The sequence below is a fragment of the Zootoca vivipara genome, chromosome Z2, assembly GCF_965207765.1.
Source record: "Zootoca vivipara chromosome Z2, rZooViv2.hap1.1, whole genome shotgun sequence".
NCBI lineage: Eukaryota > Metazoa > Chordata > Lepidosauria > Squamata > Lacertidae > Zootoca > Zootoca vivipara.
The window spans coordinates 12609456-12631868 of NC_142585.1; the positions used below are offsets into that span (position 1 = coordinate 12609456).

The window sequence follows — 22413 nt, forward strand, 5'->3', positions numbered from 1 at the left end:
ACACTGGCCTGTGAGCGCTCTAGTTGGAGAACAACCTTTACCAAAGGTGACATAGGCTTAGAAGACACTCGATCTCAGGACGCAAAGGAGAAACGTGCTAAGAGGAAGGCACGCTTGGCAAATCCACACCATGATCAACTCCCGCCTGGAAACCAATGTCCCCACTGTGGAAGGATGTGTGGATCCAGAATTGGCCTTCACAGTCACTTATGGACTCATTGTTAAAATCGTGTTTATGGAAGACAATCTTACTCATCTACGAGTGATCGCCAAAGAAGAAGATTTCAAACAGTGAAAGTTGTTGACCTTTTTGGGGCAAAGTTGTTGGGCTTTGGGGGCAAAAATGCACAAAAAAAATTTCACTTTTAAAGCTATTTTTTATGGGAAGTCGGCAAAACAGCTCTGCCAACATAGGCTGCTATACGTCCAGATTTTCCTGGACATTTTGCCCTAATTTGCACCTGGACACTGCTGCAGTATTCTGGATATGTCCAGGAAATCCCAGACATATGGTAACCCTAGTGTATACGTGCACGTGCAATTGTTAACGTACTCCTGGTATTCTTATTGTGCAGCTGAGCACATCATTTAAAAAAAAACCTCAGATATGCAATCAAAACAGCTTTGCCAAATAGAGGGTAATTAATGAACTGTTTGCCGTTTGCACATAGAAATGACTGGATTCGGCTGTGTGGGTAGCAGACATTCAAAGAGCAGCTGCAAAAGATTGTTCCCACTTAATCCTGGCAAGAGAAAGGCAAACTAAATGTAATAACATGGCATTTTCTATGTAGAAGCAGAGGGAAAGGTAGGGTGGGTTCTGTTATTTTCCTCCAATAGAATTATCTGTCTCTGAAATCTAAATGAGCACTACTTCATTCTGATTATTAACTTTGCCTTCCAGTATATATTTTGAAAAGTTGTTTGTCCATCTGCTATGCATTTGAACACCTCTTAAGATCATGCCACCAAAATCTGCACATATCAGAGATTAGGAATTTGTGAAGCTCCAGATCTTCTTGGACCGTAGGTCCCATCAATTCTGACTGAGGCTAATGGCTGTTAGAGTTCAACAACATCTGGAGGGCCCCAGGCTTCCCATCCCTTGTCTGTATAAAAATATAAAAGTATATTATTTGGGGACAGGTTACTGACTGTTCTGATTGGCAAAGGTTGACCAAGGTCTCAGGACTAACAGCCTTTGTAACTGGAGGTGCCATGGACTGAAACTGAATCCTTCTGCATGCAACATCTACTGCTGAGCCACTGGTTTACAATTTTGTCTAACTTCACAGTTATGGAACACATACGTTTAGTCAATTCTGTATTACACATGTATGTGTATAAATATATACTACATGCAAGATTCAAAAGAAAGAGATAACATTACGGAACAGACTCTCCTGTTTCCTACACATTTTTCTGGTGTGGTTTCCAGGTATCACATTTGGACTGCAGGCTGGATGTTGGTCATCCATTATGCTTTGAACCTGTGAGTGTGGCAAAGGCTTTGTCCTTATAGAGGTTACCAACCTAGCTTAATTACTCACTCTGCCAATAATAACTGCTTTGTGCTGACCAATAAAACACAGGGACAGTGCTGCAGAGGCAAAAACTCTGGAAAAGATGAACAGCTTTGTTTAAAGTACTTAACAACACATGCCTCATTCCTTAACAACTCAGGGAGATTTCTCCATAGAAACCTAACCACATATCTTGAGTCATTGTGTTGTTCTGCACCAAGAACTTCCAAGGTTCCCAGGAGTTCCCAGTGTGGCTCAAGGAGATATGGAAGCCTTCTCTGTGGTCTTTTGCCTGTTCTGTAGATACAAGTCAACACTTAGATGCCACTGTCACCAAGCAATGGATGTTCATTTGTGAAGTTGCCCTAAGTATAGGTTGCCAAGAGAGCTTGTTGAGCTTCCATCTTGGGGAGGAAAGTGAGAAGTGTCACTTGGACAAAAGCTGGGGAGCGGCCATTGTTCAGTTGCATGCAGATGGTCACAAGTTCAATCCTATCATCTCTAGTGAAGGCTAGGAGATAACTCTTTCTGAACCATTGGAGAGCCACTGCTAGTCATTGTGGATAATACAGTGGTGGGTAGACCAGTGGTTTGATTCAGTATGTTCCTATGCAGGATTCACATTAAGGTGTTCCTACCACCACCACCACCACCACCACCCCAAAGATCTGTAGACTCCGTGTTTCTTTTGCAGTCAGCAGTTCCAAGCAGAGATCTATGCAAGACTAGACAGAGATTAATATGTTGCTTACATGAACAATGTGTTCTATACCCAGTCAAGGAATCCTCACCATTCTCAGTATCTGTGCAAGGCTAACATGACCTGGGGAATAGGCACCCATGATCACAAAGTAGAAAATCTACCATCAGATACATTCCAGCACAAGGTTCCATTCATTTCAAAAACAGAATTTTCATGGGAGAAGTCCTTTCTTGTGAGTTTTTGTGCAGCACTTCCCTGCGTGGAAGGCAATGTGAATAGCAGAGGTCACCACAGAAATCCTTGCACGTGTGCCTCAAAGTCAACATCACCTTATGCTTGCCTTTTTATTCATGTGGAATTTCCTGCAGCTAAATAATGTGTCTTTTTTCCCTTTCTTTATCCCTTATACAGGTTGCAACCCTTAGTAAACATTCCAGAAGTTATCACTACATGCTTGCTAATCTGGTAAGACCTTCTGTCTCTCTCTCCCTCCCTCTCTCTCTATCTATTTATCTATCAATGTAGGAGATTTAGCATGACTGCAGGAAATAACATAGTGACCTTTAAGTCATGCCATTCCTAATTGCCCAAGCAAACTGAAGGATGGTCACTAGAATCTGATGAATTGTGTGCAACTAGTTCCATATTCCCAGGATTAATGTTTCAAACCACCTCACTCTTTAGAATAAAAGCAAGAGTGGTACACCAGCCAGGAAGCTAGCTTAGCAGCCCTTCCCCATCCAGTGAGCTGCTTCTGATGAAGACATCCTATCCAGATCACAAGAAGCAATCCTTACACTCAACCCTAAGCAATTCAGGCTGTATCTGGAGCCCTCTGTCCAGTTCACAAGACAATGACAAAGTGGAATAGGTCTAGAGGTGGGTGACTAGGGCCTCAGCTGCACTATACATTAAAAGCATCATTATACCACTTTAAAGAGTGAGCTTCCCCCAAATAATCCTGGGAACTGTAGGTTGTTAGAGAGGCTGAGAATTGTTTGGATGTCCCTTTTCCCCTCACAAAGCTACCATCTCCAGAGTTCCCCACGAAGAGGGATTGACAAACCACTATGAGAATTGAAGTACTTCTTTATATAGCACGCACAGTAGTTAACTATGGAATTCACCCTTTTGCCCGAGGCAGTGATGGTCACCAACTTAGAGGACTTTTTATATTTTTTTAAAAAGACAAATTCATGGCAGATAAGCCCTCAATGGCTACTGACCATAATGTCTAAACTCTCTCTCCACAGTCAGAAGAAGTGTGCTTCTGAACACCAGTTGCTGGAAACCACAGGAGAGGAGGTTGTTGCATTCTGGTCCTCCTTGCAGGTTTCATACAGCCATCTGGTTGGCTGCTGTGAGCACAGGATGCTGGACTAGATGGGCTGTTGGCCTGATCCAGCCAGGATCTTGTTATCCTCTCTTAAAATGAGCCCAGAAGGGAATAGGAAGTCAGTGAAGACTGAAATCTTGGCAAATTTCTTTTGTATTTAAGGGACATTTCAAAAAGGTTCCATCGAGCATGTGCAAAACTCAAGGCATTTCTAAAGCACCTATTTGAATCCTGGCCAGAATGTATTTTCCAGCCCTTGATGTGTGGCTTTGGAACAATGCTAGAACTGGGATGTCATGATCATTTGTACTCAGTGACTGCCTCTTGGCTTTTTACTGAAGCTTCCCTGCCCTAACAATCTGAAACTAATTCATAATTTGTATTTCATCTCAAATTATGCCACTGAGAATCCAGATCTCCTTTATAATGTTTCAACCTCACTGCTAAGAAGTACGACATTGTGCTTGGTTATTTTACAGTTGTTACGAAGACTCAAAGTTAATCCATAATTCTATCTTGCCAAGTTGTCAAGCTGCTTAACAATTCATTTGTCCAATTCCAGGCAGTACATCTAAAGCTTATTGTGGAGAGAGTAAGATATATCTTGCTTCATATATTAAATTTCATATATTTAATATATTTCATATATTAAATAACTAGGTATGGTGTCAGTCTATTTTTAAGAGGGCCAGCCCATTTTGGCACCTGAAATGAACCACAGGGAGCAAGGGGAAAGTGAAGGTCTACACCAGGAATAAGCAGGGATTAAAGTTCTACATCAGAAACAGGGGTGGAGGTGGGCATCAAATCAACCTTTGATGGTTGAAGTGTTAATCAAAGGCTGTTGCTTGAGGGAAAGGGGTCCACTCTAAATCATGGACAGGAGACCCCAGAAAGCAACCCCCACCATTTCCTCTTTAATGATTGGGGGGGGGGGAGTCAGCAGGCTGCTATGGAAGCAGCATTTGAGGAGCCCTGCTGAGGTGTGCTCCAGTTGTTTCTGCCACCGCGGTGGTGGTCATGGTGGATGTATTCCTTGAAGGCCAGATCTATTGCCCCTGTGGATCCTGCCGCCCAAGGCGGTTGCCTCACTTTGCCTCATGACTAGGCCAGCCCTGATTTTTAACATATACTTTATAACAGGTTTTTCCCAAGGTTTTCTTCTTATGGCATGAGAGACAGACAGACAGAGAGAGAGAGAGAGAGAGTTTTGAAAGTCTTCTCTCCACTTCCCATGTGTTGCACGCCACCCTAATCTCTGAGCGGTGTGAGATTCCAGGGGTTCCAGGCGTTTACCCAGGGTTTCCTTGGGGAATGAGGCACAACAGACTGTGGTGTCTTTGTGATACATGGTTCATTTTCACATATATGCAACCTGAGCCTGCAATGGAGGTGTTTGCAGCACCAATACCCCAAAAGGGTCTTGCTCCTCCCATAGCCACAGCCTTGGTAGGGCCAGCCTGCAAGCACACACTGTTTGCTGAGATCCTTACAAAAGATGCTGGACTGTAGAAGTTGGCTAAATACAGCAATGCGTGATCTTAAGTGATGTGGGATTACTGAATCTGGATCAATTAAATTATTCCCACTCACCATTCACAAAAAGGGCCTGGTTAATGTAAAATAAAAAATATAAACAGGAAAGAGTATAATCAAGGTTATAAAACATAGGAGAGGTAAAAAAAGAAAGGTAGGATTTTCCTCATAAATAGAGAGCATATAATGTAGTAAAATAAAAGCAACAAAACACAGAATGAAAGCAAAATTTGTGATCTGGTGGGGGAAGAGAGTTTTGTATGTATTTGAATTTGACACTTAAGAAATGAAATCCCACCAAACAGCATAGAAATGTTCTCTACAATAGCCAGAGTCCACATAGCCTTAGACTATGACAAGAGGTTTAAGTTCTGTAGTGTCTTCTGGGCCAAATAGGTTTGTCTTGTAGCCAGCATCCATGTTAAGAAGAAGTTCCATAGATTGGGAAGATGTGGTTTGATCATCCCACAAGTTCAAAAGGGTGAGTTGCAGGGAGGCTTGCTACTGCAACCACACCAACAATCTTGAGGATATTTGATGTCATATGAGAAAACTGCACTGTGGTGCCACCTACACAGAATTTTCAGACAACAGTCCCTTAAATAAGGTGGTGCTTATTTATAAGGCTTAGACACATAATTGCATCCCACTTAGGATAATCTGTTTTCAATTGTAGGTCCTTCTACTAGCTACAATGTCTATGTTCTATTTATCTGTCACGGGCAATATGCCTCTGAACACCAGTTGCTGGAAATCGCAGGTGAACAGAGTGCTCCTGTGGTCAGGTCCTGCTTGCAGGCTTCCAATAGACATCTGGTTGGATACTATGAGAAGAGGATGTTGGGCTAGATGGGTCATTGGCTTGGTCCAACAGGCTCTTCTTTTATTTTATGTATCTATACTGCATTTCTGAATTTCAAAACAGTTATTTTTTTGTATTCCAAAAAAATGAATAAATGTATTTCTAATTCTCTCTCTTCCAACTTGAAAGCAACAGTTTATACATCCAGCAGCATAAAGTGGTTAAGCTGTTCCTGGCATGTGCCTCCTTAGGATGGAGACTGCAAGATTGTTTCCAGGTCAAAACAAAAAAAAATATTTCTATTGTCTTTCTAGGGTTTTACAGATATTTCACTGGAAAGAGTGGTACAAGGAGGTGCCAATGTAACTGGATTTCAGATTATTAATAATGACAATCCAATGGTCCAGCAGTTTATGCAGCGCTGGGTGAGACTTGATGAACGAGAATTCCCTGAAGCAAAAAATTCTCCGCTAAAGGTAAGTGTTGTGGAGCAGTGACAGAATGGGTAAGAAATAGGAGTCTATAGCTTTCTCAGGGTAGATCCCGGATCTGAAAAAGTTGGAGGCTACTATGCTAAAACACATGAACTATGAAGGCCGAAATGAAAAGTTATGGATATTGGGTGACCACTTTTAAAACCATGACCATTGTGGCAATTCCTCTTCTTTCCCTCACCACTAATTTGTACCACTGACTTTGCTCTCTGAGATCTCAGGTAGGAAGCCTTTCTCAGCTGTATTGGAGATGCAGCTTCTTGGAACTCAATACCTGTTGACTGATGCCAATTGATATCTGCTGAATGAACACTGTGTTAGACAGACCATGTACATATTAGGTAAAATGTCATACAAAAATGTGTGTGGTGAGAGAAATTTCCACGAAATGCTAAAAACCTTTACAATAGCTTTTTTGCAAATGTGATATAGTCAAACCTCGGTTGTCGAACTTAATCCATTCTGGAAGACCATTCAACTTCCGAAACATTCAACAACTAAGGCATGGCTTCCGATTGGTTGCAGGAGCTTCTTGCACTCAAGTGGAAGCTGCATTGGACATTCGAGTTCCAAAAAACATTTGAAAACCAGAGCATTTACTTCTGGGTTTTCGGCATTCGGGAGCCAAAATAATGGAGGCATTCGAGAACAGAGGTTTGACTGCACTGAACTTAAGACTTGTAAACTGAGAGAAACCAAAACTGACATATTCACCCATTCCTACTTGGGGGCAGGACAGTGCTATCTTGTCCAATCCAGTGCAAAAAGCATTGCAGTGTGTCGTGTATCAGAGCTCTGTAGTGTAATTTACTATAGTTTAGGCCTAAAAATAACTGATTTGGGGGTCAGGGGCAAAAAAAGTACTCCTCTGGCTTTTAAAAAATATTCTTATTGTTGGGTATCGCTCAGGAACTAAACTAATATTTGCACATCTGAGGAAGTGTGCATCTACATGAGAGCTTATACCCATAACAAACTTAATTGGTCTCTAAGGTGCCACTGGACAATTTTATTAATTTTTTTATTTATGTCAGACCAACACGGCTACCTACCTGAATCTAATATTTGCACAGATTTACTCCTGATTTGTTAAATTTGTACAGTGTTTATGAAAGAGACAGCCACTCCCCTTTAGAAAACCATCCTGACAAATGAATGTACAATTGTCTGGGACTAAGAAATGTAATTGGCTAGAGACTAATGCCCTGGTGTGTTGATTTATTCAGTATTTCATCTACTCTTTCCTTCTTCCCTCGCTGGCTTTCCTTTGCATGCTCATGCATTTGTTAGTAGAATACAAATAAAATAGAAAATTTGATTTGTTTCTTGGCATGATTCCAAGGAGGATGCATTTGGGTTTCTGATCATTAAAGCAGGCCTGGCCCGAGGGAGACAATACCACTGTGTGAGCTTTATATAGTAATAGATTGGACAGCTCTTACAAAACCCCTTTCTTGTAAGAGCAAAAGTCGACTCTAATGCTCAGTTGTGTGGTGGAGATGTTCTGTGATATTTGCTAGTTTTTAACTTTTTAAAAGAAGCTCTAACAAAAAACAAACTAACATGTGAAACAGAAGAAGCATTAGTTAGTTACGGTAGTTGTTAGTTAGTTAGTTAGTTAGTTAGTTAGTTAGTTAGTTTATTAAATATCCTCCCAGATATATTTGGGCTACCAACTATCTAGAGAATGGGTAGGCAAACTAAGGCCAGGATCCGGCCCAATCACCTTCTAAATCCGGCCCGCAGATGGTCTGGGAATCGGTGTGTTTTTACATGAGTAGAATGTGTGCTTTTATTTAAAATGCATCTGGGTTATTTGTGGGACATAGGAATTTGTTCATATTTTTTTTCAAAATATAGTCTGGGCCCCCACAAGCTCTGAGGGACAGTGGATGAAAAAGTTTGCTGACCCCTGATCTAGAGTGCTATGGAAATGGGTTGCAATTTAAAACTCAGGAGCCTGATTCCCTCAGATATTGCCTATTTGTCTTAGAAATACACAGCTATTCAGAGAGGACATATTTAGTTCTTTATGGGCTTCTAAGCAAAGGCGGTCTTTTTAAGGGCAAAATAATGTTATAGGGTTTGTGTAGCTGCTGGGAGCAGTGATCAAGTGCTTCCTCGACTTGGGCCACATTCACACCATACATTTAAAGCACTTTATACAGCCATGGTGCCCCCCCAAAAGAATTATGGGAGCTGTAGTTTGTTAAGGCTGCTGAGAGTTGTTAGAAGACTCCCATTCCCCTCCCAGAGCTAAAGTTCCCAGAGTTGTTTAGCCATTCTTCTTCCCAGGGTACCTTTAGGAAGGGAATAGGGAGTCTACTAAGAACTCTCAGCACCCTTAGGAAACTGTAGCTCCCAGGCAGTGGCATAGCAGGGGGGGGCAATGGGGGCGGGTCGCCCCAGGTGCAACCCTGGAGGAGGGGTAACACTCGGTACCCCCCACACACACTGGGGAACTTTTTTTCTGTTGCGTGAGATTTTTCCACTGTTCTTATATGTTCTTTCAATTCTGGTTTCATATCTGAAGTCGGTTTTGTTCTGTAAGCTCTAGGGGTTTTTTTGCAATTCATGTTTTTCACTTTTCACCAGAGCTAGAGCCAGAGCCAGAGCCGCGTGGGGGGTGAAAAAAAATTCTGCACCAGGTACCACCTGGGCTTGCTACGCCTCCGCTCCCAGGATCCTTTGGGGGGAGCTATCATTATTTAAAGTGCTTTAAATGTGTGGTTTGGCTGTGGCTTTGGTGACATCATTCCACCATTTAGCTTAGTAGAAGTGAAAGAGGAGATAAAGGGAATGTTTACCGTGCTCATGTTTTGAGAGGTTGCCACCCAGTGTCCATAGGGTTTTATCCTATAATATGTGATGGGGTTGGGGAAAGGAGGGTTAGTGATTTGTGGGTTTTTTTGTTATTGTTTTTAGTATATTTTCTGTGTTTTTATCTTGTATTTTTATGCTGTGAAATGCCCTAAGAGGTGGTATACAAATTAAATAAAGAATAGTCCTATGCATAGTAGAACCACTGAAGTTAATAGACATGGCTAACTTAAGCCCATTAATTCCTTTGGGTCTACTCTGAGTAGTACTTGGTTCACTACGACCCACTACTTTTCATATTAGCCTTTAACTCAGAGTTGGTATGTTGTAGCACAGTAGTCTTCAACTTTTTCAGAACCCACCTTCAACATTAGCTTCAGCCATGCTATTAAAATCATACACATCCTTCTTTCTCTCTGTGTTCCTGCTTCTCCCTCTTCTCTGGTTCATACATAATGCTAAGCCATGGTTTGTTTAGCCAAACTATGGTTATTCTGAATGTGTAAACCTAGCCCAGCAGACTAACTATTGTTTATTGTCTACCAACAAACATAAAGCAAAGCCATGGGTTGTTGATGGCTCACAAACCATTACTTGTTTTAACTACATTATGATATGGTGCCTGAATCCAACAGCCTTGTTTAATCATGGTTTGTTAGGTCACCCACCATAGACATTGGTCAGGCAAGACTAGCTGGATATAAGCCATGGCTGGTTCATTCATCCGTGAAATGACTCAGCAAGCCAGAAAGCAACAGCAACCCACCAGCTGGGAACCTAGCCCAGTGGCTCTTCCCTAGCCGTTGAGAAGCTTCTGCGGTAGCCACAGAGGTTCTCTGCACAATTTAGAATCCTGCGTAATCAGGGTTCTAAATCACATGGGGAGTCTCCAGCTACAGTAATTTTGTCAACTCTGAATATTCAACTACAAAGAAATGGAATGCCGACCACAGAAAGCAATCTATTCAGAATATAAGCAAATCTCTAGTTTTGAAGAGTTGGGTTTTCTTTTCCTTTTTAAGTCTTTCTCTGAAATAAATTCAATTCACTGGCAAAAATAATAATAATCATTTAGAGATCTTACCCTTCCTGTGAACAGGAATGTTTATCAGATTTATAACCTCAATAAGAACAGTAATTCTGAACCGTATGAGAAAGCAGTGAAAGTGGTGTGTTTTCGTTGTTTTCCTAAAGGAAAAAAACAGATTTATTGCTGGCTACATATTTGAGTTAATAGAAAATACGGTCCAGAGAGATGTAATTCATAGTCGCTGTGCATTTAACACCAGACAGCCTATATTGGCTAGCTCATTGTTTAACAAAAAAGAAAAAAACTGCAAGCAAAAAGAGGACAGAAAGAGATGTTATATAGAATATATAACATCTCTTTGGTTTATAGGCAGAAAAATGTCATGAATAGACCCTGCACCTAATGAGGCCTTGAATTTTGTTTTACGTGAGTGGTTACCAACTTTTCTTGGCAAATCTGTGCCACACATCAAGTTAAAAATTTGAGATAGTGCCTCTGCAGTGTGCACCACAACAACTATGCAACATCCTGCTATTCTGAGAGGGTTTTAAAACAAATCTATGACCCAGGAAACAGGCATAGTAGTATAAGGAGCTACCGTACACCCAGTGCTTTTTTCTTGGGGGGGTGCATACCCCTAAACATTTTGTGAATCATTGTACTTTTGTCCACCCCCATCATTCTGCCCGGACACTGAAATCCAGCGCCGAGGGCCTTCTGGCGGTTCCCTCGCTACGAGAAGCCAAGTTACAGGAAAACAGGCAGAGGGCCTTATCGGTAGTGGCACCCACCCTGTGGAATACCCTCCCACCAGAGGTCAAAGAGAACAACAATTACCAGACCTTTAGAAGGCATCTTAAGGCAGCCCTGTTTAGGGAAGCTTTTAATGTTTGATGGATTTCTATATTTTAATATTTTGTTGGAAGCCGCCCAGAGTGGCTGGGGGAACCTGGCCAGATGGGTGGGGTATAAATAAATTATTATTATTATTATTATTATTATTATTATTATTATTATTTATTATATTTATTTTTTCCAATTTGAACTATAAAATGGTGATTTTCTTGAGTGAAAATGAGAGTACCACTAAACTTTTTTGGGGGGGGTGGGGAGCACTGCTTATACCAAGTCAGAGCACTGGCCCAACTAGGCTAGTATTGTCTATGCTGACTAGCAGCAGCTCTCCAGCATTTTACTAATGGGCCATTCCCAGCCCCATCTGCAGATTCTGGAAATTGGACCTTGGACCTTCTGCATGCAAAACAAGTGCTCTACCCCTGAGCAAGAGCAGGGGCAAAGCAGCCAGGCATGCAGCCTAGGTCCATTGCCAGGTGAGTGGTCTCTTTGCTTTCTCTCCAGGTATGTCACACATCAGAACTGGATCCTCCAATGTGTGTCGATCCTTCTGGTAGCTGCTCTATGGCAGGTACCAGAAGCCATGTTACCTTCTCTCTCATGCTCACCTGCCCACTCTCTTGCTCTGGAGGTGCTGAGAGTTCCTGCCCAAAATACCTGGAAGGCTGGCACAGATACAACATGGTGCCCTCCAGAAGTTGTGGGCAACACCTCCCATCACTCCTAACCATTGGACATGCTGGCTGGATGATGGGAGTTGGAGTCCAAGACAACTGGAGGGCAGCAGGCTGGATGCCCTGATGTAGATGGATGAGTATAAGGCAGCTCCCTATAACATTGCAGCAGATGGTAACACCTCACAAAAAACCACTGCATATTGAAAGGTGAGAGATGTGGTAAAATAAATAAACACTATAGAAGGAAGGGGAGGGAAAGTGCTAGTAGACACAACTTCCAAAAGCACCAAAAATAATTTTGGGAGGAGCTGGTGAAGAATGACAGAGAGGAAGGAATCATTTGGGTCTCCCAAATAGGGGCTACGGGAGGAAGACATCTCCTTGAGATCGGCATAATTAATATGGAATAAGATAACCCAGCAGAACTACATACGCAGATGACACTTTATTGTTGCTGTTGTTGGTTTTATTTTGTTCTGGACTAGTCTCTTGTTAAGCCTCCATTAATATTTTTCGACACGAACGACAATATAAAGGTAAATGTGAATGTAAAGGAAAGGAAAGGAAATATTTATTGTTACAGTCAATGACCAGCATGAATATGAAGGAAAACGTAAACCCCTTCTTCCTCCTGTGTCAAGAATTATGTAATTACAAAATGAAGTTTGACATCTCCAGGGATGTGGGCTAGTTAGGGTGACTACTCCAGGCTGAAGAACAAATGAACACAGGGAGCAAAACTGGGTTTGAAGCTGTTACCAAAATGCAGTTTATCAAACTGTCTCTTTTGCATCTTCTTCAGTACACATCTGCACTGACCCATGATGCCATACTAGTCATAGCAGAAGCTTTCCGGTACCTCCGAAGGCAGCGTGTTGATGTCTCCCGGAGAGGTAGTGCTGGAGATTGCCTAGCAAACCCTGCTGTGCCTTGGAGCCAAGGGATTGATATAGAAAGAGCACTGAAAATGGTAAGGACAAAAGCAATGACGACACCAACCTAAATCCTAATGTATTTGGCTATATAGGTTATCTTTAGGGGATCCGAGAAATGTGTTTGACTGTGCATGCAGCTGTAAAGTACACAACCTGGCTTTGCCATGCAAAATGTATTGCCTTTATTTTACCTGATACCTTACAATGTCATGTAAACAGGTTGTCTGTATTCAGACCAGGGTTGCCAACTTGAATAAAATATCAAGGGGGGCCCAAGTGTGCCCCACCCTGCATCAATCACATCATGTGGTGCACGGAAACCACTTTAATGGCAATACCCATCAAATTTGGCACCCCCAGCCCCCTCAAATATTTTAGGGGGGCACACGAAGGGACCTCCTCCCCTACAAGCTGGCTCCTATGATTCAGCCTGTGTTGAACACAATTCCCTGGAAAATCTACACTACAATCTTTGTTGACATTTTGTGTGTATAATGTAGGTATTTATTTAAATACAAGAAGACAGGTCCCTGCCCCAAAGAACATACATTCTAAAATTCACCATGGGGGAAACAATGGAAGAAATGAAGAAGGAGTAGATTGGGGGAAGATTATTTCAGATCTGTGGGCATTTTATTCCTTTCAATGACAGTAAGCTGTGGTTTATCATTGCTAAGGTTCAAGTGCAAGGAATGACAGGAAATATCCAATTTGACACCTACGGACGTAGAACTAATTATACAATTGATGTTTATGAAATGAGACCTGGAGGACCACGGAAGGTAAGCCACACATGGGCAAATGTGTATTTACTCTCCCAGCTCAGCCCTGCTTCTACCATGAGTTTAAAATAGAAGAAAATATCAGCTAAAAAAACAGAAATATTTTAATAGAGTCATTGGGGACAAGCAGACTTCTAACTTATGGGGGCTTCCTTTTTATTTTGTTTATTATTTTTAGAAAACATCATATACCAGGTTTCCTTTATAAATTTACAAATCTCACAACAATATATAATATGCATAAAACCATTAAACGCAATAAATAGCGTATAAGAACTTAAGAAGAGCCTCATGTGCCTATAGGAAGCCCCAAAGCAGGATCTGAGAGCACTTGTGGTTGCATTGGAGGGGGGTTGGACTAGATGACCTTTAGGACCCCTTCCAACTCTACATTACTATGGTTCTATGATTCCCAGCAACTGATATTCAGGGCTATACTGCCTCTGACAACAATGTGGGATCAGTTACCTCACATTTCCTGGGTGTCTGGCCTCCTCAGATGGTTCATGGCTGTACCACATGCCCCTGAGGTGCACTTACTTTATACTAGATCCCAGGATTTTAGGGTTGAATCTCTAGCCGCCTGGATTCAGTTGCTAGCTGAATTTAGACAGGTACCCAGTGTTGTGGTGCTTAGGTGCCTACTGAAGCTGTTTTTCTTTGAGAAGGCTTTCCATGAAGTGTGACCCTGTTATTTATGAAATAATCAATTGTTGTCTTGCTTTTGTGGTTTGCAGAAATGGTTTTTAACTGTATCCAGAAATGTGTTTGGTTTTGTATTTTATCTTATTTTAATCTTGTTCTACACTACTTTGACGGCCTAGGCTGGAAAGCAGTTTATAAATTTGTGAAATAAAATAAATGAGATTAAAGCCCCACCTGTAGATCTCTGCAATCCTTTAAGGTGAACAGGTGATGAAAGCCATGTGCCACTTAATACTGGTCTGGTATGGATCAGGACCCTGCCGGATCAGGACCCATCACAGTGGCCAACAAAATGCCCATGGGAAACCCACAAGCAAGACCTGAACACTCTCCCCTCCTGTGATTTCCAGCAAGGGTTATTAAAAATGTTGGGGGGGGGCAGGGCAGCAGACTAAGGGCTTATCCACACTTGCCTTTTCTCCACTTTGGAGCAAACAGCAAACCCCCCCCCCCCCACACACACACAAAATCTAAATTGCCACATGTTTCACTTGTTTGCTCCAACTGAGCTTTAAATAATGGATTTTCATGGGGAAAGCTCTAGGGCAAAAAAGAAGAGCACTCAGACATAGAGCTTTAAAGCATGGACCCAGGGCTGTCTTAAGCGCCCCTGGCGCCGTGGTGCACTGGATCCCTCCGGGACCCTCCCGCCCCATTTCCCAGTGTGGTGGGTGGGTGGGTGCAGCACGCAGCGCGGCTGCCACAGGCGCTGCTGCGCGATGGGCGGGCACAGCGCGGTTGCCGTGGGAGCAGCTGCGCGGCGGACCGGCGGACCGGCCGGCCAGCGGGCGGGCGCAACTCGCGGCGCCCTCCTGGCGGGCCAGCGCCATGGTGCCCTGCGCCACCCAGCCTGGCTGTAGGGCCGGCCCTGCATGGACCTGTGCCTAGAAAGAGCAGGGCAAAAGAAAAGTGTTGATAAGCCCTAGATCTAAAAAGCTTAAGTTACAGAAAGGGAGATTTTGGTTGATTGTTAGGAGTCAGGCCTTCAAGGTAAGAGTGGTTCATCAATGGAACCAATTAGCTAAAGCAGGGGTAGGCAACCTACAGCCCGTGGGCCAGATGCGGCCCAATTGCCTTCTCAATCTGGCCCACAGACGGTTCAGGAATCAGCGTGTTTTTACATGAGTAGAATGTGTCCTTTTATTTAAAACTAGTGGAATTCAGCCCGTTTAAAAACGGGCGCTAGAGCGCGTGTCTCGGCAGAAGCCGGGGCCGCGGCGCCACCTCCTCGGCCAGGACACCATGGGCGCTGCTAGGAAAAGGAGAGGTGTCGGGGCTCAGGCAGCCAAGGGGCGGAAAGGAGGCGGCGGTGGGTGGATCCCAGGGCCAGCGAGCCTACTCCTCCTCTTCCAGCAGCCAGCCAGAGGCTATGGCGACGCCCGTGAGGAGCCGCGAGGGGCGGCCGGAGCTGCCGGGAGATGGGAGGAGGGGGTCCCACCATTGTCGCGCTCCTGCTGCTGCTGCTGGAGGAGGAGGAGGAGGAGGAGGAGGAAGGAAGGAGCCCGGAGCTCGAGGCGGCCTCCCCGGCGGCCCCCTCGGCTCGACGCCCGCCGCCTCCTCAGCTGCACATGGCAGCGGTGACTCTGCCGCTTCCCCGATGTCTCTGCCGCTTCCCCGGTGTCTCCGGCCCGAGTCCTGGCGCCGCTGCCTGGCCCGAAGGAGCCTCCGCCGGGGCGAAGGCAAGCGAGGCGCTGAGTTGCAGCTCTCTTTCCCCGGCGCCGCTTCCTGCCTTTGCCCCCGGCCTGAGAGGCGGCAGTTCCTGGCGGCTGCTTGCCGTCATGTCCCACCAGACCGGCATCCAAGGTACTGAGCCCCTTGGTCTGCTGGTCGTAGGGGGGGGAAGGGGGCTAAAGCAGCCTCCTCCTCCTCCTCGCTCTTTAGCGCAAGCACACTGAGGCGCTTGTCCGGCCGGGAGCGGCAGTTGGCAGAGGGGTGGGGGGGGAGAGCATGTGCGCGTGTGTGTACGTTGTCTCTGCTGTCCAATCCCTGTGTCCCTGGGGCCCATGCGCAGTACCCCAGGGACACACGGGACAACTGGACGCAGGGACAACTTGGACATTATTATATAGGATGCATCTCTGGGTTATTTGTGGGGCATAGGAATTCATTCATATTTTTTTCCAAAATATAGTCCGGTCCACCACATGGTCTGAGAGACGGTGGACCAGCCCACAGCTGGAAAAGGTTGCTGACCCCTGAGCTAGAGGGCTGGCAGGCTCTGCCTCACTGCAGCTCTTCAAACAGAGACTGTATAGCCATGTGTTGCAATGCCCTCTAGAATCCCTACATCAAGCAGTGGATTGGAGTACATATCCTACCAGACAGACAGACAGACAGACAGACACACACACACACACACACCAGTCTATAGATGACCTATTGAATGAATGGAGGAAGTACATATAACATTAAGAATGGATATCTTGAAATGTTCTCTTGACAAACACTTATTGCAAGACATATCAAAAAGAGAGGGAAAGCACTCCTAAAAAATAAATACTGTACCTTTAACAAAAACCCTTTGAATTTTTTTTTGCATGTGTGTCTTGTGCTAATTTATGTAAAGCACCAGGAGTGCCAATCAGCAGGGCTGTCATTATCCCCACAGTGGCCCAGCGAATTGCATGGAGTGGCTGGTGAAATATTAACACAGTTGAAATGCAATGTGCTAATTTGGCTGTGTTCTCTTCAATTACAGGCCGGCTACTGGAATGAATACGAGAGGTTTGTGCCAGCAGTAGACCCCACAGTCTCCAATGACACTTCCTCTGTCGAGAACAGGACCATCGTGGTCACAACCATCCTTGTAAGTTCTGGAGCAGCCGGTTTGTAACTAGAAAATAGAAGTCTTAGAAAAAGATTGTTCTCTCCAAAAGTGTATAAACCAGTCATGCTTCTCCTTTAGTTATCTCCTTTCTAACCTCAAGAAGCCCCAAACACTTTACCATTGCCTTGTACTGTATGGGAGGTGCCAAAAAGACCCATAGGTCTGCATTGGGAGAGTCTTTCCCACCCCCTCTAAGAAGTAAACCCTACACAAATCTCTAAGACAGTTGGGTGGTGCCTTGTACACCTCCTTCCAGCAACTCCTGCGGCCAAGCTGGTGCCAAATGTACTGCTGTGCTTTCTTTTGGACAACATCAGCAAGGCCAAGAGGCGGGTCTTGTCATCTGGGCAACCCAGGTCCTCCATACATTCTGCCCAGGTTTGCACCCCAGGGAGGTCACTTTGGTGCTGCTAATGCAGCAGTTTGATTTCACCCCCAGAGGCACATTCCACTGTCTCTAGAGACAGACGGAGGCCAACAATGGCTGCTTACAGGGAGATGAGTGTGCAAGGGGTTTTCTTCAAGGTAAAAGCTAATAGATTATCCAAATACGGCCCTTTATTCTCTTCCATTTCGGCTTACTTCCAGCATTTCTGAGATAGTGCTGCAGATGAAGATGGACACCTGCAAACTAGGGAGAGGAGAAAAATTTGGTTCAGTTCACATTTAAAGTTAGATCTACCCTATTTGCATTTGGAGAACAATGCAGTTCTCCAGTTGTGTACACAACTGTATGCTTGGTAAGGCATGCATTGAGAAGCATACATTAGTGGAAACAATACACAAAAATACAGTCAGAAAAATAAAATGATGTGTGTTTTAGATAAAATTGCATACGAATGTGTATGCACTTAGAATAAATTCACCCTAATTTCATGAGGACTTTAAAAAATTGAATTTGCAAACTGGTGTAGGAATATGGGGAACTGAATTTAGATTGGGGGGAAATGAGAAACTGAGAGAAAACAAAATTTGCAGGTTTGCCCGTCTCTGCTTCACACACACCCTGCAGACTCCAGACACATTTTTAATAGAAGATGTATGTATATTAAAACTGGGGGGAAAGGACTTTGGTTTTTGTTTTCACCCCCTGTCATTTCACAGGAAGCACCCTACGTGATGCGCAAGCAATCTCCTGACCAAAAGGGAGGAAATGAAAAGTACGAAGGCTATTGTGTTGATCTAGCTTATGAAATAGCAAAGCACGTTGGGATAAAATATGAACTGTCCATTGTCCCCGATGGGAAATACGGAGCAAGGGATCCTGACACTAAAATGTGGAATGGCATGGTGGGTGAGCTGGTCTATGGGGTAAGTTTCCATTGAACTTTTTGTGCATATATTGTGGTTTTGCTTAACCATATGATGGAATGGACAACAAAGCCAAGCAGGGCCCAATTTCTATAATCTATACTGGCAAAGCTCCATAGATGTGCATGCAGGAACATAAATGTGCAAAGAAAGTAAGAAATATCACTTTGGGATATACAGTACTGTGGTGAATGTCCAAAACCTGAGCATAATGTGTCTCTTTGGTCTGTCACCTGTTGACCATTCTCAATTACGTGACTTCATCATTTCAAGCATTCACTCAAATTTTCTTTAGGACAGCTGCAAATTGGGTGAACCTGAAAAAAATTAGTATTATGCTGGTATAGCTGTCACGGCTACTCCTTTCCAAAGGAATTCTTGGGAATTCCACCATCCTGCATAGGGTTCCATGACGGTTAAACCAAGTAACATCTAGAATATAAAGATATTTGTATTTGTTGTATGCATTGTATGTGTTGTATGCAAAACTGTTTCCATTGCTGCCGCCTTCCACCAAAAACTACATTATTCCTCCCAACATCCAGTATGACAATACGGATGTTATGTCCATATGCACAATAATTATGTATGTTATCTTGTCATTGCATTGCAATGAATGGGGTGGAATAATGGAAAGCAAAAATTGGGAGGGGCTGTTTAATCAATTACATATTGCTTATAGACTGAAAGCATAAACAGCAGCAATTGCCAATTGTATTCACTGGAATGATTTATGTTATGGCCATTGGACAAACAAGTGAACATTGCTCCTGTTTCTGTTTTCATGGGAATTCTCTGACATCCTTATGTAGATGTGACCTTAGCAGGTTTAAAGGGATCTCAGACAGAAGAAGAGAGTAAGCATTTTGCCTTATGGACTGAAAACAGGACAAGAAGTGATTGTTTCAAATTACAGAGAGGTAGGCTTAGGTTAACCAAGAGGGAGAGCTTCCCGGATATAAAAGCTCTTGAGCAATTAAAGAAATGGAGTGGAAGCCAATACCACCCTGTTCTGTTCTGGCTCTGCGGCTGACTTGCTGAGTGATGTTTGACCATGTAGTTAACCTCAAGGAGCCTGACATTTTACCCAGGGTAAAATGTGGATGAATGATACAAGCTCAGTCTCACCCAGCAAGGATTTTGTAAAACACCTGGAGACTTCATGATGAAAATGTTCTTGCCCGGTGTGAAAAGCTATTCCTCTCCACTCAAATTGGAACCATCCCTGCTTCTGTGAGCATGTCAGCAACCCTCATCTGGGCTGGCGATCGTTCAATCATCTCAGCTGCCAGGAGGAGAAAGTAGACTTAATGGTGTTATGTTATACATGTAGTTTACTCCAAAGTAAGCCCCACTTTATTCAGCGGGACATAAATATGTGTGAAATAGCCTTAGTCATTTTAGTGCTGAGGCAGGTAATATTAACTTTGGTCAGCATTTGATGTGTTATTTGTGGATTATACATTAAGTAGAATTACATGGTAAAGTGTTTTTCTCAGAGTGGTTATTACTTTGGGCTGCAGGTAAATATATATACTCTCTCTCTCTCTCTCTCTCTCTCTCTCTCTCTATATATATATATATATATATATATATATATATGAGAATGCCTGCTGGATGGGGCAAATGTCCCATATAGTCTAGCATCCTGTTCTCACAGTGGCCAGAAAAGAAATCTGTAAGGATTAGGAGACTTTTACGCTTTAGCAAGGTCTGTATCTGGCAATGGAGCACAGCAACTCTTTTCTGTAGGTTTTACCCCTATGAGGCAGTTGCAGTGGCTGAAGTTCCCCCCTTTCCACAGCTCCCAGATATCCTCCTTTCCCGTGTCCTCCCCAGCAATATGAGACTTTGCCAATGTGCCTGTCTCTGCTCCTCCCTCTTCATACCTCTTCTGTTTGTGGGAGACCAGGGCGAGAGGGGAGCTCACCACAGCAGGAAGGAGAGACACCTTGGCTTCTTCACCAGCCTGGCTAATCTCTGCCTCTTCGCCCACCTTCTCCAGCCTCTGCTTCTCCTTCTGATTCTGGACTGCCACAGCCTCTCCCAGCTCACTAAGCCCTGTTACCCCTTCAGCTGCCAACACCTCCTCTTCCTGGTCTTCTCCCTCTGACCCCACCACCACTCTCCAGGCTCAGAGCCATCTTCCCTTGGGGGTCCCCCAACTGGTGCCTCCTACCATTCCTGTGTCCATTCAGTCCATGACATCATACACACACACACACACCTCTATCTTCCATCTAGGGAAGCAAGAAGCATTATCAGAATTCTATGCAGGCAAAACAAAACAAAAACCCAAGGAGGGTGTGGCTAGGGACTGTGTGGCTAGGGCAGGCATAGGCAACCTTGGCTCTCCAGATGTTTTGGAACTACAACTCCCATGATCCCTGACCACTGGCCCTGTTAGCTAGGGATCATTGGAGTTGTAGTTCCAAAACATCTGGAGAGCCAAGGTTGCCTATGCCTGGGCTAGGGAGTGTGTGTGGCCTGGGGAAGAGAGGTCTGGAGGGCTGTGGGCATGAGGCTCCCATTCTCTGACCTAGGGGTCCTCCCCTTTCATTGGGCCCTGACAGACGTCTGAATATTGTCCCACATGAAGTGATTTCCCCAGAACTGCTCAGTTAGTGCCAGCTCCAAGTTTTGGCCAAGATATTCTCAACAGGCCCATTTTCTCTTTGGCGTTGCAACCACTGTCCCTTCCTTCACTTGTCAGTCTGCCAAGCTGTCCTAAGGGAGAGCAGAAGACATGTAGATGTGATGCTTCTGCATCTCCTAACAGACTGCCTGCTCAGAAAAGGCAGGTGAATAGGTAGCAGTAATGAATAGGAGAAGAGGCAGAACCAGGGGGCTCCAAGGGTTGACGGAGGGGTAGCCTGCATGGGTGCGGAACTTAGCAGCGACTTGACAATGCTGAACCCTGATGCTCCATGCTCCGTGCGATTCGGCATCCATACCTCTTGGATTCTCCTCAACCGCTAGCCACATCTGACCTACTTTTCTCATGACCACACTGGCAATATCATTTCAGTTTGGGATCTGCTTACATGTCTCCCTACAGCAGATGCATCCAGTGAATGATAAAAGAGTTTGCAAACAACGAAATCTCCGTGCAAAAGCCAGACTTCTGTAGGGTAGTTCGTCTCAGTTCAAAAATCTCCCTTGATCTTCTGGGATTAGTACAACTCAGAAGGCTGTTGTTCTGGTGTGTTGCAGAGAGCCTCGGGTGTGTTACGTGAACATGATTGCACTTCTCAACCTCTCTCCACAGGGAGCACAATAGCTCTGAGTGTTAGGCAGGCAATGATACTTTGGTTTTTTTTAACAAAACAGGAAGGCAGACTTCTCTGCCTGAGCAGATCTGGATAGAGAGGACTTCCACATTGCTGATGAACAAAGGTGGATTGATCATGTTTTCATTCATATGTCAGGTCCATTCTACTTTTGCACCAATCTGTTTTTTTTATCATAAAATAAGTACTTTACACATGTATTTTATCAAAACCTTTCTTCTCAAAAAAGATGTTTAAATTAGGTTATCTCAATATGGACATTTCTTAAAGTACTGTTTCCTAAAATATGTTTCTTTCTCTTTTTTGCACATTTTGGTGTGAAACTAAGAGCTGTATTGAAAAATTTGGAGAAATGTGAAACCCAAAGGGAAATTACTTTCCAAACCATGTAGTTTATGTTTGTGTGACTGGTTTTGAATTTATTTATTTTATTAAACGTATATCTTGCCCTTCTTCCCAAAGGTGCCCAGGGCAGCAAACCTTCCTCTGATAACAAAAAGCAATATAAAATATAATTAAAACATATTTAAAACATTTAAAAACTTTTATGTTTTGACAGCTGCTTATAAGCCTGTTTGGCAGGCAAACCCATTGTGCCCAAGAGCCCTCCATAGCCTGAATCTGGCATTGCTTCTGCTACTCTTCTTCCTTGCCAGCCAGTTGCTCCAGCTACCTTCCCCCAGCACTCAAATACAGGGCCGGCCCACCCTTGAGGCAAGGCAAGGTGACTGCCTCAGGCTGCAAGATCTACAGGGACAGCAGGTCCAGATGTAGATCTTTCTTCCCT

General features: G+C 43.9%; 1 protein-coding gene across 2 annotated transcripts in view; it reads left to right on the forward strand.

The window, feature by feature from the left end:
- The window catches only part of GRIA3 (glutamate ionotropic receptor AMPA type subunit 3), a 191337-nt gene that overhangs the window by 102051 nt on the left and 66873 nt on the right, over positions 1 to 22413 (forward strand). For both annotated transcript variants that reach the window (XM_035112435.3, XM_088664497.1), the window contains exons 5-10: positions 2638 to 2691; positions 6215 to 6376; positions 12579 to 12746; positions 13389 to 13493; positions 16897 to 17004; positions 18130 to 18336. In XM_035112435.3, the coding sequence (XP_034968326.1) occupies positions 2638 to 2691; positions 6215 to 6376; positions 12579 to 12746; positions 13389 to 13493; positions 16897 to 17004; positions 18130 to 18336 (804 nt within the window). The remainder of the gene's footprint in view (positions 1 to 2637; positions 2692 to 6214; positions 6377 to 12578; positions 12747 to 13388; positions 13494 to 16896; positions 17005 to 18129; positions 18337 to 22413) is intronic.